General features: G+C 40.6%; 1 protein-coding gene across 4 annotated transcripts in view; it reads left to right on the top strand.

The window, feature by feature from the left end:
* MAP2K5 (mitogen-activated protein kinase kinase 5) overlaps positions 1–17,996 on the top strand; it is a 268,034-nt gene that overhangs the window by 184,243 nt on the left and 65,795 nt on the right. For all 4 annotated transcript variants that reach the window (XM_032175733.2, XM_058427173.1, XM_058427172.1 and 1 more), the window contains exon 17: positions 3,617–3,646. In XM_032175733.2, the coding sequence (XP_032031624.1) occupies positions 3,617–3,646 (30 nt within the window). The remainder of the gene's footprint in view (positions 1–3,616; positions 3,647–17,996) is intronic.

Below are 17,996 nucleotides of genomic sequence, written 5' to 3'. Positions count from 1 at the left end.
TACTAAGAAACCATTTTCTTTTTTACCTCCTCCCAATAGAACTTGATAAAAAGAATTCTAGAGCCTGGCTATATGTTTCCTTCTACTTTTCTATAAGACAAATAGTGAGGAACATAAACACTGTAGCTGCATTAGACCTAGAGGGATAGAGGCATACATAGAAGGCAGCGGTCCTCTCCTGGGGCCTTAAAATGACTGCTTTCAGTGCCAGCCTAATAGTGCACTTGCCAGTTTTCACTGGCATAGGTGTCCAAGTCTTTCAACAGCCCAGTGGTGACACTCTGTAAGAGAGGAAGTGATTGTCATCATGCTGCAATTGCAGCGGTACCTACTAGTTAAGATCAAAGAACTGGCCGGGCGCGGTGGCTCACGCTGTAATCCCAGCACTTTGGGAGGCCGAGGCGGGCGGATCACGAGGTCAGGAGATCGAGACCACGGTGAAACCCTGTCTCTACTAAAAAATACAAAAAATTAGCCGGGCATGGTGGCGGGCACATGTAGTCCCAGCTACTCGGAGAGGCTGAGGCAGCAGAATGGCGTGAACCCGGGAGGCGGAGCTTGCAGTGAGCCGAGATTGCGCCACTGCACTCCAGCCTGGGCGACAGAGCGAGACTCCGTCTCAAAAAAAAAAAAAAAGATCAAAGAACCATTCTCTGTCTTCTAACTCTAAAGAGGTCAGACCTGCAAGATGTCTTACAAGCAGTCCTCCCAGGAACATAGTTAAAAGGTAGGACTGAGGTTCCACAAGATGTCAGGAAATAACACTGAAAGCAAAGCCAGACCCATGAATGATGAGCTCACCAGTTCAAGCACTGGCACCTATTCCCAAGCAGACTGGTACAGAGAGGCTCCCAGCTGACCAAACTGCACTAAATTTTCTCCCTGTTATCTTGCATGGCATTGTCTTACAGAGCAAACAAATAACATCAGCCATCCTTTTTTACCTTGTACAGTCATGACAGAGAGGGCCAAGTAGACGAATGCACATTCCCAAGTTGGCTGGAGCCTGGCCTCTCTGTAGAACCATGACCACTTGCAACCGGAAGCTTTGTGTTGAATTGGGAAGAATTCACATTTTTTTGCTGTATCTCACTCCATTTTAAGCCATCCGTTTACCATTGCTTAATTCTTTAAACTGCAAGAACCAATGGTCAGTGTTGGCACCTGCCAGCTAGTTTAGATCTTGACTGTATGTGTGGCGAGCAGGTTTCCTCTGTCTTTAAGCCATGTGAACAGAATTCTTCCATGGTCCCTAATGACATGCTGAGCATATACCCAAGTGAATGGCACAATGCCTGTGGAAGGTCTTGAGCTAGAATGTTCTAAGTGTTTTGTAGTAGTTATTAAGCTATTAGCTTTTTTGGGTGTGAGACCCTCCTCTTGCTGGTTTTCTAACTCCAAATGGAAGTATATGCAAAAGTCATAATCCACAGATCACTGTGATAACTGTTAAGTTACTGCAGACTGTTGCAAATGCCTAGTTCACCCATCACAGTAGACCATAGTAATTCCTCCTGAATCAGTGTGCACACTCTGATTGGCCAGAAACAAACTATTTTCAAAATGTAGGGCAAACCTACAAACCTGTATTGCAAGGAGGTGGGGTGGGGACAGATGATGGGAGAACTGAGTCTCTCCCCTTTCCCTCCCCGTACATAGACAACAAATATAATCACACAAAACTTCGAAAGGGAGTTTGGCAAACATCTACACTCTCTTTCTTTCACCCCATCTTGTGATGTTTTTGTTATGTAAAGTGGAAGAGATTAATGATATCCATCAAATGAAATGATGATAGTATACCTATATCTTGAAAATCCATACACATATCAGTGTATATTTTGTGTACAATATATGAGTACAAGGTAATGAAACTAGGTATTCTAAAACATACATATATACACATACACACAAGCATATGTGCAAGCAAGTGTTGGTCTTTTCAAAGTAGTCACCTTACAAGGTCATAATGTTTATTCCTGTTACCTGGCTATTGTTCATATTGGTTTTAGAACTTTGATAACTTCAGCATATTCATGTCTAAGCAACAAAATATTTAGTTTTTGTACGTGGCTTTGGGTTTTGGTAATATCCATAGGCTATTCAAACCTTAGTCTACAAATAATTTACATGATGAATAAGCTGAGGGGTATAATTTTAAATCCAAGATAAGGTGCATACTAATAAAATGAAATAGGTATTCTGTTAATTGAAATAATTCTAAAACAATTACAAAAGGAGAATTCAGAAATGTTTGAGCAGTGTCAGTGTCTTTGAAATAAGTGCAGAACTTCTCAAGATCTAGAAAGGCAGTTTAATATGCAGGAAGGAACACTGGATTAAGTTGCAAATCTTAGAGTCAGTTCCTAGGCTTCCACTTATTAACTGTTTGGGAGCTACTTCAGTGGGACTCTGGGTTTTAATCTTTGAAGTTGCTGCTCTCTTAGATCCATTAGTGTTAAAGTCCCTGATGTTGCGATTCTGCTTTGAAAGTAGTTACAAATACATGTAAATGATGTCAGGACTGAGGATGGGCCACATTATAAAATTGCAAAGTTTTGCCACTATTTTCTTTAAATAGATTTTGGTATGTTTGTTAAATTTTATCTTTTTGGCCAGGTGCAATGGCTTAGCCCTGTAATCCCAGCACTTTGGGAGGCCAAGCCAGGCAGATCACTTGAGGTCAGGAGCTCAAAACCAGCCTGGCCAACATGGTGAAACCCCATCTCTACTAAAAATACAAAAATTAGCTGGGCATGGTGGTGTGCGCCTATAATCCCAGCTACCTTGGGAGGCTGAGACAGGAGAATCACTTGAACCCAGGAGGCGGAGGTTGCAGTGAGCCAAGATCACACCACTGCACTCCAGTCTGGGTGACAGAGCAAGACTCTGGCTCAAAAAAAACCAGTTTATATCTTTTTGCTTTATATCAAGCCTATTGCTGGTTGGATCATTTTGTTTTTACAGGTGAGGATTCAAGAATCAAAATTAAGTGACTGGCTCAGAAACAGAGCAGTTTACAAATCAAGCTAGATTGGAAGCTTTCAGACTTAGACCTACAGTTCTCATTTCACAACCTTGATATGGCCATTTTTGCCACTAGTGGGTAGAAAATGGATGAAAAAACTTTAACAAATGGATGAAAATAATGGCGCAGTTTTCAATTTCATAATAATGTCCATTCCCCACTTCCTACGACCCTTCATTTATACTTGTAACTGAAAATTTTGTGGGTTAGTAACAATTAGATGTTCCCATTTTACAAGACGAAAAGCAAAGAGTTTTTACATCTCTGTCTAGAAGAAACTGTTGCACACATGTAAATGTGAATAATGCCCGTACAGCTGAGAATATTACTAAGGGAAACCACATAAGGATAATGTTTTGTTATTAAAAATTAAAATATTTTATCAGGGATGCAACATCATCCATTGAAAATGTCCATTCTAAATACAGCTCTTAATGTAATTACAGCAATAATTTAGTTTGTACATTTAAGGTTGTGAACTTTTTTATATTTGCTGGATGCAGTTCTGAAATTTAGTACTTGTCTGTCTTAAGGAGATCTGCCCTGCATGCAAATCTATAACTAGACAAATATTATTTCCTTTCCCAGCTTGCTCTTGGGAGGTTTCCATATCCTCAGGTAAGATTGTTCATTACTGCTGTTTGCCACTGTGACATTCATTCCTATGTATGAAGGTGCAGGGAGCAATTGTGAACATTTGAGCCACATACAAATAAATCTGTCCTGTTAAATTGAAAAGTGATATCTTAAAGGAGTCATTTAGAAATCTCTATTGACTTTTGATTTTTTTAAACTCCTGATTTTTTTCTTCTTGTTAAAGGTTGAGAGTGATCATTGTGCTTTTCCTTTGTGTGACATTCGGGATTTTTTTTTTCCTGGTCCAATACCATGTACTCATTTTGAGGATGGAGGAGAGAGCCAGCCTTTTCTTGATATACTTTTTAAGCTCTTAAATTCACTTAACATTTTTTGAGTTAAAAGATTAAGACAAAGGGTGAAAGCATCTAATCTAGGTCATTATTTTTGCTAGGCAAATAGGCCCCCAATTTTATGAGTATAATTTTGAACATATTATTTAAAAATATTTTGCTCCCTCCTGTCTACATTTATAAGAAAATGAAACAGTCCATTATATTAGCATTGCTGACTCTAATCTTTATTAAAATTTCTTTAAGATTTTTATTATAGAAGGGTACTAGCACTAAAATATAAAGCTATTTCGTGGTTTGAAAATGATTCCCCAGTGTGTGGGGGAAATAAGTGAAATGTCTAGAGGGATGAAAAATGAATGGTTTGACTGTTTTCCTCTGGTTGATGTTCACTGTTTTTCTGGCATCTTGGTCTGTACAGGCCGAAGTGCCTAGAGGCATGTCTGATTTAAAGGTGGTGTTGGTCTCTGCTCTTTAAGCATCTATTAACTTGCTATTATTATGCAAATAAGTGTTGTATTACACATACTAATTTATGCATGGTTAGATTATGCAGATGCATCACAAACATGGTTATTGAATAATAGGATGGGGCTCATTCTCTCTACCATCTTTATAAGCAGTTTTAAGCAAATTCTCCTGGTACCAATGTGGACATTTAAAGACCCTTTATTCAATGAAATGTCTCTTTTGTATTCTTTTGCTTTCATAGTTAAAGCCATCAGATAAGCCGAAGAGAAATCATCCAAGTTGTTAGGTTCAAGAGTGTCAGTCTCACTTTTCAAATTCGTAGACTTTTTTGTTTAAATGTAAGCTTTTCCTTATAGAGAAAGTCTAAAATGCAGTTGCTTGGCATGAATGCTGCCATTTAGTGAGATTTTAGTGTATATAGCCTTGCTGCTTAGCTCTAGGTAGGCCATCAAATTAAAATTACATTTTCAGGATTTATAGCTCATTAGAATATTTATCTTGGTAAGCTTCTTATTCTGTCAGTAATTTCTAAACAATTCAGTTTGGCCAATTTGTGAAATCCCCTAAAATTTTGAAAATGAACTCACAAGCCCTATACAATATATTTCTCAAACAAATCTTAGTAGAAAACTTATAAGCCATCCAGTAAAAATTCCAAAAGTTGAGAATGTAGCAATATTCTCGAGATTCCTAATGTCTAGAGTAGTTAATCAGTGAGATTTGATGGGTGATGAGCCTAAGAAATGGATTGCCATGGCCAGGTGCAGTGGCTCACGCCTGTAATCTCAGCACTTTGGGAGGCTGAGGCAGGCGGATCACGAGGTCAGGAGATCGAGACCATCCTGGCTAACATGGTGAAACCCCATCTCTACTAAAAATACAAAAAAAAAAAATTAGCCGGGCATGGTGGCGGGCACCTGTAGTCCCTGCTGAGGCAGGAGAATGGCTTGAACCCGGGAGGCGGAGCTTGCAGTGAGCTGAGATCACACCACTGCACTCCAGCCTGGGCAACAGAGCAAGACTCCGTCTCAAAAAAAAAAAAAAAAAGAAATGGATTACTGTCACATTTGACAAGTGAAGCACATGAAGGCTGTGGTCGAATTTGAGAAGAGGCTATTTACCTTTGCAGTATGGTTTTCCTGAATGTCTAAATATATCTTAACTTGATTAGTCAAGTGGAAGTTGGAAAATTCTAATACTATGCTGAACTCCCTAGTTAGCAACAACCTTTATGCCAGAGTTGGGGTGGGAAACAACTGTATTCCTTGAATCATGATAGAATGTTGTCACCAAATTGGTACTTCTATCTGAAATAATAGAAGCAGCTTTGATGCCATTAGGCCTAGTTCCTAAGTTTTTCAACAGAAGTTTGGGTGTGTCGTTGCTAGAACCACTAATGACTTTTGGTGGAGTTGGCATTTATTTTACAGGCTTTGTACTATAAGCTGAAGATTGGGAAAGGGTACTTTATAAATGCCTTTCCTACCCCTCCCTTATGCCCTCAAAAAAAGCACACGAAGAAAAATGTGTATTTTTATAGTGTCACAGAGGCTGAGTTATGGAATAACACCTTCTCTTTGGCCCAAGTTATGTCATTTGAACTCCTACCACTCTGTGAAATAGCCTCCCCTCATCAATTGGACAAACAGAATGGCTGATTTGCTCACTGTTAAAACTGTGACTGGTTTGGTTTCTTTGAATCCCAAGTGGAGTAGGCAGCAGTGAATCATAGACTCTTAGAGTTGGAAGGGATCTTAGACATCATCACATCAAACTTCTCTACAATGTCTCTGAAAAGCAAACATCCACACTGCTTGAACACTTCCAGTGACAAGAAACTCACTATCTTACAAAGCATCCACAGGGTCAAAGCAATGTTCTATTTATCAAACTGAGAACTATCTCATCCTAAGTGTCACTCACTAGTCTGCTCCTAGAACACATGAAAGAAAGCCTTTCATATATCCTTAAGATCACATTGGTTTGATTGTTCCTAGGACTAGGGACAGTGCCAGGGAATTGCTGCTGTGAACCCAAAGTCTAATCAGGGCACCAGACCTGAGTTGTCTTCACTAGTGGCAAATTGAAAGGAGTGGCCTATTGGAAGGAGCCCTGGACCATGAGCCAGAATATTAGAATTAGGTGCTGCCACAGTCTCACCGCAGGTCTTAATTGTTGCTTTGTAACTCTGAGGTGTCAGTTTCCTCATCTCTAAAATGAGGATTCTAATGCCTACCTCTCCTATCTGATTAAAGGAGGTATGCTGATCAAATGAGACTGTGGATATGAAACCACTCTGAAAAGTACAAAGAGCCACCCGTCTGGATCAGATGTTGGGCTGCAGCACAAAACAGAATCTCCCAACTGTCAATCATAGGTTGTAAAAGGATGTTCTTAGCAACATGCCAGCCACAATTGGAGCAGAGTATAAAATGAGCAGAGGGCAAAGTGGGGAGGCGGGGCCAGCTTCAAGACTTGTCTTCCCCCAGCTCAGCATCAGTGCTGCTGACAGCGTCATTAGCAGCCCCTCTTCCTGCTGGTGACACAGTGTGTACCCAGTGAGGACGCAGAGAGGGAGAAGTGTTGGGAAGATACTAGGGACAGTCAGTGCCCTGGGAGCAACATAAAGGTTAAAGGGCCGGGTTTTTGTTGAGATAGCCATTCTATATGAGTTTCTTTGTTTTGTGGGTTGGGTCTTTGTTATTTGAAAGCACTGTTTTAGTTTCCTTTAGGCTTTCGGGTTGCATAACTTCCTTGGCATGCAGTTTAGGGTTCTAAAGAAAAAAAAACATGAAGAGCACAGTCTTACTACTACTGCCTATAACAGGAAAAACAATGATGTCTTGGCTTCATCTGGCACCTTTCCCACATAGGGTTCCAGTCTCAGGCTTCCCACATAGGGTTCCAGTCTCAGGCTGTTACCTGACTCAGCTTCTAGGTGAGCCAACTCAGGCTCAGAGAGGCAAAGTACCTTGCCTTAGGCAGGAATGGCTACAGTTAGGTCTAGGACTTGCAGACAAATAAGCCAACTCACTGGCTCTTTAACTTCTTCATTCGTTTGGCTATTCATACCCCTGTTCTCCTTTCCACTCTGCCCCACAACCCTTCTTCTAGTTTGCCCTCTCTGCCCTAGGGAGGCCTCTTATATAGGTGAGAAATGCTGAGCATTGGAGGGTTGTGCCATTATGGATGGTGACAAGACCATTCCCCAGATCCCGCTTGCTTTTCTTACCATGTATTTAGCAGAGTAATGGGAGATCCAGAGGGACCCAGAGCCCTCACTGACCCCGGTGCCATTAAATTCTGGGTGCTTGTGAAGCATATTCTGCAATATGATAATGAAAAATTGCATTTTTAAATATCTTGCAAACAGTTTCTCAATTTCTGGAACAATTTAGCTTTAATAGTAATCTGAAAAGATGTGAAGGTCTAGACAAGGACTGGAGCTGCCTATAGTTAATCATGTAGATCCAAATTCAGTTGACTTAAAAAACATAATGGTGGGCAATGGTTTGTTTAATGACACCATAATTTAGGAGAAATGAAAAGGATTGCCTGCTAAAAATTGTCGTCCTTCATTCAAACTTTACAACAGTGCCCTGCATTAGGATGATAGCAAATCCATTAAGGAGACTTCTCAGGGGATGCATCAGCTCTGGCATTGGGAAATTTGGCAAGCAGGATGCCACAGGAAAGTGAAGATAATACAGACACAAATGTATTTAAAGTACTTTTGCATGTATAAAAATACTGTTCTTCTTTTGGCTGCAATTCCTGATCTTGGTTAATAAATTACATCAAAATGACCTGAAGTTAAAAAAAGGGAAAAAAATCTGAGCAAATAGTGCCCCTGGTATTGTAAAGCTTTGAATGTTTTCACACCCCATTAATTTATTACTTCTCTTTCTTCATCTTTAAATTTCATTTTTTTTTTTTTCAAAAATTCTGACTCCCCGCTGCTGCAGTGATTTTCATCTTGTTGTTAATTTTCCCTGCTCCATATGGAGCTCCAGACATTTCACCTGGAGGCTGTACTAGATTTTGCTGTAGTGATCGTACTTCCGGAGGCCAAAACTGTCATTTAGGGTTCCTGGTGCATCTGTCTGCGCCAGGCTTTTCACTGGCATGGGAGAGTGTGAATAACAAATTGGATGCACCTGAGATTCGGATGATTAGTGTGTTTTGTGAATCTCCACGACTTGTAAGCAGATAGCCCTGTGGGGAGGGGGGCCTTAACAGCGACTGTGGGTGAATCTGTACTCACACCTTACATTTGGGGCTTTGCAAGGGAAGTGCAAACATCCTAGGCAGTCTGAGTGCAGAGAGAGTAACAAATATTTCATCCTGCCTTGTCATTGATTAGAAAAGAGCCTTTAATTTCATTTCACCCCATGTTGTGATTAATTTGCATTCTTTGTCAGAAGTTAATGGAGTTTTTTATGGTTCACTCTGAAATCCTTGAAGACATCAGACTTGATCTGATGTTTATACAACCGCCAGCGGAATTTTTTCGTTTGATTGATGGCAAGCTTGATGTTATTCCAAACGGCTTTTTAAGCTGTTTTTAAGAATTATTTGAATAAAATGCAAGCAAGATATTCTTGTAACAATCAAGTTTATCTGTTAAAAATCTGTTTCAAATAAGATGATAAGTAGTAAAAAAGGATCAAAAAGATAAGAGAAATAGTGAATAGTGATGTTATTTGTTAAAAACACATAAGAATGGCATTCAAATAAATTATTGCAGTATATGAAGAAGATCACTTTTATTGGGAAAAAAAAAATACCATCATCTGGCCAAATAGAATAATTTGGACTAGGGTAAAAGGAAGGTCTGAATCTTTGGGATCAGAAACTTCTACTACCAATTGGCTAATTCTCATTTATTCTGCCAGCTTTTGCCACCAGTGTACAAAATAGAGATCTACTTTTCTTAACTCAAGGAGACAGGGCTGTCAGGCCTGTTAGCTGAACAAAATGATGACATATTGCTTGTCTCAAAGAGGCATTCTTAAATCCCAGTACAAGTTAAACATAGGTAGATAGTAAGTGAAAGATATGCATTCTTAATGATATAACGACTGGCACCTTCCACAGATAGTTCAGAAATGAAAATATCCTGTTGTTAAAACCAAGATACTTCTGTCATTCTTGGGTAAGAGAAATGTGTGTTCAACCCCTATACACTACATATCAAAGTATGAGAGGAGCTGTAGGTGGCATTTGCTTCAGAACCTCCTGCTATTAACCAAGGAAATAGGTTTTGCAAATGCTTTTTGATTACCAATAACATTTGTTTGATTTGGGAGCTTTGCCTTGCTTCAGCAGATTCTTGCTTTGCTGTGACTGCTGCTAGTGAGACTTACTCATAGGTCAAAAAGCTACTTATCTGAGCACTTTCATTTAAAACCGATTAATTTATTTGCTGCATCTGAAAGTTTGCTAAATAATTGGGTAGTTTTAATTGAAGTTACTGCTTTCTGATCCTTGTATTAACATGATCTAAGGTCCTTTTTATTATATGCAATCCATATTATTGACCAGATTTGCCCTGTTTTCATTTAAATGTAAGCAGCTTGTCAAGGAGAAAATATTTTAACTTGGCTTGGAAACGTGCTACTTTAATGTGTTTTGTTTTTTCAATTGACAGACTGTCTTTTAAACATTCATTTATTTTGTAGTAATAAATTGTGCTCTGGATTGAGTATGTGTTTCAGAATAGAGTAGAAAACATATGTTCTTAAACTATTTAAAAACATTGAACACTTTTCAAATGCTAATGTTGAAGTACTAGAGTTTTTACACTTAATTTTATTTGTGTTTTAAAAGCCTTTGACTAGTATATTGTTACTAATTCTAATGTTGATTGTTTACTGATGTCTTATATTCGATGTTAAATTTAGACCACAGATATCATTATCTTATTTATGTTTACTGATCACACCTGGAATTGCAAAATACCTAAAAAGTTTGCACTCTTTGAAAAGAGGTATTAGAATCTATACTTTGTTGCATAAACTTTTTGAAGTTTGGAACATCAAGGATTTAAGTAAATTTTTAAATATACGGTTTTTTGTGTGTGAGGTCTTTAATCAAGGAAAAAATAGCAATGAGTAATCACCCCAAACTTCAAGTACTCACCTTTAATTTGCAAGAGTTTAAAGGGGCAATATGCATGCAATTTTTTTTCTAAACAAATGTCTAGTCTGTATGTTTTAATTCATTTTACTTTTGTCCTATTTAGGATATAGACATTTAAAATATCTTGATATTTCAAGCATAAAATCAGATTTATATTCCATAAAATGCGGAGATGAAATTTAAGTGACATGAAGATGTTCACTTATACACATTTGCTTCTTCCTAGGAATTTTTAAATTGCCAGTGTCAAATTCTTCTCCATATCTATTGCATACTGATCAAGAAGTCTCATTATTTTATTTGCTTAGCCTATGCCAGAAACAGGAGGTGGGTTCCTAGTATGTCCTTAAAATAGAGCAGAAATGAAAGAGACATCATCCCCAATGTGTGGGTAGCTTAGAAATGTGAAATTCTTCATTAAAGATAAATTATTTGTTAATACTTCAATTGAGATATCTGTATTTGGCCAGTTAGGTTCGTGATTCCTGTGTTGTTTGAAAGCACTAACCTCATGTTGGTTTGATTCTGTAGTACCTTCTAAACTATTGTATGACATACATCTCAATTCAACATTATTTGTCACTGAGCACCTACTCTGTGCCTGACTAAGCACTAGGAGCACAAAAATGAAACAGGTGTGGTCTCTGCTCTCAAAAGAGTCCAGTACAGTTGGAAGAAAAACATAAAACCAATGGCAGTTGATATAAAAGGAATCCTCCAGGAGATGGGATGCTCTGACCTCAAGAGGAAAAGGGAGCAGTCAGCTCACTTCAGGAAACCAAGAAGGTTTCACAGAGTAGATAGCTGATGCTTGAGCCAAGGCTCTGAGGCAAGAAGGATGGGACCATGATTCCTTTATAATTTTTAAATAATCAGTTTAGCCCAGAAATAGAATAGAAGGTTAAAGTAATGAACTTGGACACCAAGTCATAATAATAAACTTGGTGTCCAGTCTGGCTTTCACGTGGCAGCTTTGCTATTATCTCTCCCTTCTAGGCTCTGTGGTCCAGGAGGCCTTCCACTTCTTTCCCTTTGCAAGAAGTATGGGAAAGGATGTGCTAGGTACTCAAGTCCAAAGGAGGTTCATCTGGTAAAAGATAAAGGTCTAAAACAGCATATTATATTTGGTGTCGTTCCAGTACTTTAACAGTACTACTGTTGTTATTTTCATTTCCCTAACAATTTCGCAATTCTCCTAGGTAACTTTTAAAGTCACCGTGGGAAGGAAGTAAGAAAAGGGAGGGGAGCATGGTAGAGGAGGGAGGTAATGTGTCAGGATGGAGATGGCAAGTGTAGCAGGGACCAGATAAAGAAATTGGGTTTGAGAATTTTGTGAATCCCCTTGACATGACTGGGGCTAATCTGAGGTTGGAAGTCATTGCATTTTAAGGTCTCTGCCCTTGAGGACAGTTGGCACATGCCCCTGAGCGGTTCCCTGCCACCCTTTATGAATTTGGCTTGGTATATCACAGGGCATTTTCTAGACTGCTGGGGAGGAATTGTCATGATCAAATGGACTAATGCCTAAGGAGCACTTTGAAAAATATAAGGTGGTAAACAAGAGCTAGGTAATATTAGTATTATTTATATTTCCAGAAAGTTCTTTAGGGATTTACCTATGTAACTCTGAAAATATATGACCATGTCTCACACCAAGTAGGACTAAAATGAATTATTTTTCTGATCCCACAAGAGCCTTCCTTTACAGTCTTTCCTTTTTGAGTTATAATTTATCATTCACAATCACCATGTAATATATAGAATTATATACAGAATCTTGTCATTTTTAGTTCAGTTACTGGGGACCATGATTCCCTTACAATTTTTAAATAATTTAGCCCCCAGAAATAGAATTGAAAGTTAATGAACTTCGTGTTCAGTCTGGCTTTCATGTGGCAGCTTTGCTATTATCTCTCCCTCTTAAGCTCTGTGGTCCACTAGGCCTTCCACTTCTCTCCCTTTGCTTTTATTGATGCAGTCTGCTACTTTATGGAATCACAGGATTTCAGCATGTGAAGAGATCTTACAATGATCTTGTCCAACTCTTAGATTACAGATGAGGAAATAGGAGTCCACAGCCATTAAATGACTCACTCATGATTACTAGGTATTCAGCAACAGGGCCAGACTGTCTCCCACTCACAGTGCAATGGTCTTTTTACTGTAGAGGGATGGTGGGGGAGAAAGTAAGATAAGGCATCCAGAGATTGTGAGTCTAAATGGCCGTCCTTATTTTACACACATATCCACTCAAGTACTGCCTCCAACTGGTGTGTTTGCAGAGATGAAAATTGCTGTCCCAGGATGCTCTGTGCCTGCCAGGTAATTGCTGACTGGCTGTGGATCCCTGGGGGGAGAATGGTCCTCAACAGCAGTAGTAGCAGCAGCAACAGACAAAGACATCAACTTTTATTATACTCCAGTGTTTTACTTATCACCATTCAGTATGGAAAACTTGGGTAGATTTGGGGATAGGGGCTCATTGGCTTCCAAGTTAAAAAGGGGACAGACCTGGCCGAGCTTTGTTTGAGCATAGATTACTTTTCAGATGTTTAACAGTTATGGATTAATGCCTGGGGAGGTTTGGGAATTCTTCTTCAACTAAAATGTTAATGATGCTAAGAACCCAACCCTCTTCAGTGCCAATAAAACAGACGAGCTAAGTTCATTGAAAAATCAATGAGTTGCCTAAAAGGAGCAAAGAGCTGATTCGATTTAGGGCTGGAGATTGCCAGGACATACCAGGTGGAAAGAGGGTCCCAGAGACCACTAGGAGCCAGGAAAGGAGGCATTTGTCTGTTTATGCACAGAGCCAAGGTGTCATCTCCAAGGAATTTTGGGAAACCAAGGCAGCCAGTTGGAACCAAGTGTGGACCTTTAGGCTGCACACATCAATGTCTGCAGATGGTGACCACCATGAGGAGAAGGAAAGAACAGCTTGGGGAATAGAATAGTCTTTTTTTTTTTTTTTTTTTTTTTGGAGACAGAGTCTCACTCTGTCACCCAGGCTGGAGTGGAGTGGCATGATCTTGCCTCACTGCAACCTCCGCCTCCCAGGTTCAAGTGATTCTCCTGCCTCAGCCTCCCGAGTAGCTGGGATTATAGGAGTGCACCACCATACCTGGCTAATTTTTGTATTTTTAATAAAGATGAGATTTCGCCGTGTTGGTCAGGCTGGTCTCGAACTCCTGACCTCAGGTGACCTGCCTGCTTCAGCCTCCCAAAGTACTGGGATTACAGGTGTGAGCTACTGCACCCGGCCTAGAATAGTCTTATGAGAGAAGAAGCTATTGGCCTACGGGTTCAGAGGAGGAGAGACCAAAGGGGTAATGAAGTTTGTCTTGTTTTGTTTTCTTTTCAGAAACAAGTTGCAGAGAGCACTCTTCTGGGCATAAGGCATGAGGAGACCTGGACTCTAGGCCTAGTTGGTAAAATCCTTTAAACAAAAGAAAGTTCCTGGCCAAAGGCTTCCTTCCAGGCCCTGCTCTTTGGATAGCCCTATGCCTTCTTGGTAGTCAGGCAGCTGGAAACGCTCAGTGATTCAGGGTAGAGGGCATAGGAGGCAGCAAATGACACACCCGACAAGTGAAAAATTAAGTCACTGACAGTATATGATTTCTACCCAAACATGCACACAGAGCTAACCTGAGTTCTGGTCTTGGCTTTTCTTATTAGTTGCTTGACCTTCTTTCTTTTTGGACTTCAGCCTCCTCACCTGGAAAATGATGGAAATGCCCTAGGTTAGTGATTTACAGAATTGTGGGTAGACAGTGCATAGAGGAGATGGGGATCCACCCACACACACATGTACACACAACCACATGAGCAGCTCTGCTTCTATCTGGTAATTTTAAATGCATCTAAGTAATATCTTATTTGAACTAAGAGTTATTTGGTAAACAGAGTCTGAAAAATGCTGGACAGGATACTTCTACAGTCTGCTTTCACCTTGGATGAGCAGCTTCCTCCTCCTGTCCACACCTTCAGCCCTCTTGCTCATCACCATCTCCCCCCGATTACTTCCTTGGAGTTTACTGAAACCTGATTGTACCTATATCAAAATATGGGAGGTGTGAAGTAAAACTCTGAATCAAATATCAAACATTGGAGCCAGGTGTGCTGGCTCAAACCTGTAATCCTAGCACTTTGGGAGCCCACGGCAGGAGAATCACGTGAGCCCAGGAGTTTGAGACCAGCCTGGGCAACACAGGGAGACCCCGTCTCTACAAAAAATTTAAAAACCAGCTAGGTGTAGTGGCACATGCCTATAGTCCCAGCTATTCAGGAGGCCGAGGAGGGAGGATCACTTGTGCCCAGGAGGTCCAGGCTATAATGAGCCATGATCGTGCCACTGCATTCCAGCCTGGGCAACAGAGTGAGACCCTGTCTCAAAAAAAAAAAAAAAAAAAAAAAAAAAGATAAAGTAAGTCAAACTTTATCCAGTTCATTCTTGATCCATGACTTATTTTGTTTAAATCTATTTTGAATTTCATTTACAGTCAAGCCAGTAAGACACATGTTAATTCACAATATTGTGTGTGACTAGATATATATAGATATATATCTATATATATCTAGTCACACACACACACACACATATACATATATATATATTTTTTTTTTTTTTTTGAGATGGAGTCTCACTCTGTCGCCCAGGCTGGAGTGCAGTGGTGCAATCTTGGCTCACTGCAACCTCCTCCTCCTGGATTCAGGCAATTCTCCTGCCTCAGCCGCCCTAGTAGCTGGGATTACAGGCACATGCCACCACACCTGGCTAATTTTTGTATTTTTAGTAGAGATGGGGTTTCGCCATGTTGGGCAGGCTGATCTCGAACTCCTGACCTCAGGTGATCCACCCACCTCGACCACCCAAAGTGCTAGGATTATAGGTGTGAGCCACTGCACCTGGCCAGTTTTTAGATTCTTTCCTCCTTATCCCATATGAACCATGTATTGGCTGCAATTATAACTGATCTCAAAATCTCAGTAGGCCACATCCAAATATATCATGGTAAAAAAATGTTCAGTGAGGCTGGTCACGGTGGCTCACGCCTGTAATCCCAGCACTTTGGGAGGCCGAGGTGGGCGGATCACAAGGTCAGGAGATCGAGACCATCCTGGCTAACATGGTGAAACCCTGTCTCTACTAAAAATACAAAAAAGTTAGCCGGGCGAGGTGGCGGGCGCCTGTAGTCCCAGCTACGCGGAAGGCTGAGGCAGGAGAATGGCGTGAACCCCAGGGGTGGAGCCTGCAGTGAGCAGAGATCGCACCACAGTACTCCAGCCTGGGTGAAAGAGCAAGACTCCTTCTCAAAAAAAAAAAAAAAAAAATGTTCAGTGATATGTGGAACCAAAACTAATGCAGCAATCTTTCTTACAATGCCTAGAAACGTTACCATGTGGTAGGGAGCTTTAGGGGTTGGAAGGATGGGGGAAGCTGTCTTAGAAATCTATAGAGCCCTGAGGGAAGAAAGCAAAACTCCAGAGACTATTATTTTGTCCAAATACTGAGTGACTTTTAGAGGAGGGTCCAAGCCCTGTGCTTAATTAAATCTTAGTCCTGCTACTAGGTTTCAGGAACCCTTAATAAGTCACTCATTTCTGTGGGTCAGCAATTATATTCTATCCATCTTTTGGGTCCTAGAGTCTAGTATAGCACCTGGCATAGCATAAGGACTTAATAAACATATATGAAATCGATAAAGTAATTATGTAGCCTAAGTTTACTTTTTATATGTTGGCAAAGCAAATTTTGCAATCAGAGGGAACCAAGAACACAAATCCTGAGGCTCTAAATCAATTGTTTTGGCCCCTTTCTTTTCTTCCATGTCCCATCCTCCCACTCCAGCCAGCATGAATACCTGAGCATAACACCTTCTGAGGATATGTGACAACTTGTCTTCACATGGGCAGACACCTGTAGTCCCAGCTACTCAGGAGGCGGAGGTGGGAGGATCACTTGAGTCCAGGGAAGTCAAGGCTGCAGTGAGCTATGATTGCACCACTGCACCCCATCTTGAGCAATAGAGTGAGACCCTGTCTCAAAAAAAGAAAAAAAAGTGTTTCCTTTTCTGTCTCAGATTTCTTTTTCAGTACATAAAAAGATTTATATACTTCTTTCAGTAAGATTTGTATACTTCTTGGTTTTCTCTCATTTGAGCCAACTGTGTGATAAGGCTATAGAAATGTGAATGCATGGCCTGGCGTGGTGGCTCATGCCTATAATCCCAGCACTTTGGGAGGCTGAGACAGGCAGATCGCTTGAGGCCAAGAGTTCAAGACCAGCCTGGCCAACATGGCGAAACCCTGTCTCTACTAAAAATACAAAAATTAGCCAGACATGGTGGCATGCATCTGTAATCTCAGGTACTTAGGAGGCTGAGGTAGGAGAATTGCTTGAACCCAGGAGGTGGAGGTTGCAGTGAGCTGAGATCATGCCACTGCCCTCCAGCCTGGGTGACAAAGTGAGACTCCATCTCAAAAAAAAAAAAAAAAAAAAGAGTGAATGCACATTTAGCCTCCTTGAGTCTCGGCTGTCTGGTGTATCAGGTCCAAAACATAGTGATCTAAGCCCGTCAATCCGAGGTCTGTGTTCAGGTGTGGGTGTTATACTTTATGAGGAACATACACATATGGAAACAAATTCAGAGAAAGGTGACTGTGGTGGTGGAGAATGGGAAATCGTGCCTGGGTTCTTCAGGCAGCTTTCATGTCCAGGTAACAGAAAACTCAAAGGAGCCCTAACCACAAGGGGTAATAACTGGACTGCATGACTGTAAAGCCTAGTCTTGCTTGCTGGTTTTAGCTGGGACTTGACTCAGCAATTCATATTCAGTTCTCTCCTTAGTAGGCTTCTTCCTTCACATACCAAGAATGGTTATTGGGGTTCCTGGAGCAACCCACTTCCTGTCTGAGAGGAGAGCAGCTGGTCTCTTTTCCTCAGAAGCAACCAAAGGCCTTAGGCTGCAGTTTCATTGGACCAGTTCAACTCCCTGTGCCCAGGGGATTTAGATGTTGCTGACTAATTTAAGCCTGAACCACCTACCATACCCTAGAGCTGGGGGTGAAGTCATCTTCCCATGGAACACACGGGCTTCTTAGGGGTGGGGGAGTGTTGTTGGAGTATCCTTAGTAATAAAGGGGAGAAGGATAGAGGGCAACCAAAATACCAACTGATCATAAGGAAGAAAACAGGGATGTTCATTCAAGAAAGACAACATTGTGGAGACATGACCGCTATCTTCAAATATGTGAAGAGCTGTCATTAAACTTGTATGCCATAGCTCCAGATCATGGGCACATCTTACAGAAAGACATACTTCTTGGATTCAAAATAAGAAAGAACTTTCTTTTTTTTTTTTTTTTTTTTTGAGAGGGAGTCTCGCTCTGTCGCCCAGGCTGGAGTGCAGTGGCATGATCTCAGCTCA

The sequence above is a fragment of the Hylobates moloch genome, unplaced genomic scaffold (genome assembly GCF_009828535.3).
Source record: "Hylobates moloch isolate HMO894 unplaced genomic scaffold, HMol_V3 SCAFFOLD_14, whole genome shotgun sequence".
NCBI lineage: Eukaryota > Metazoa > Chordata > Mammalia > Primates > Hylobatidae > Hylobates > Hylobates moloch.
The sequence above is the reverse complement of the archived record's forward strand: the minus strand, read 5'-3'. Positions and strand labels throughout refer to the sequence as shown.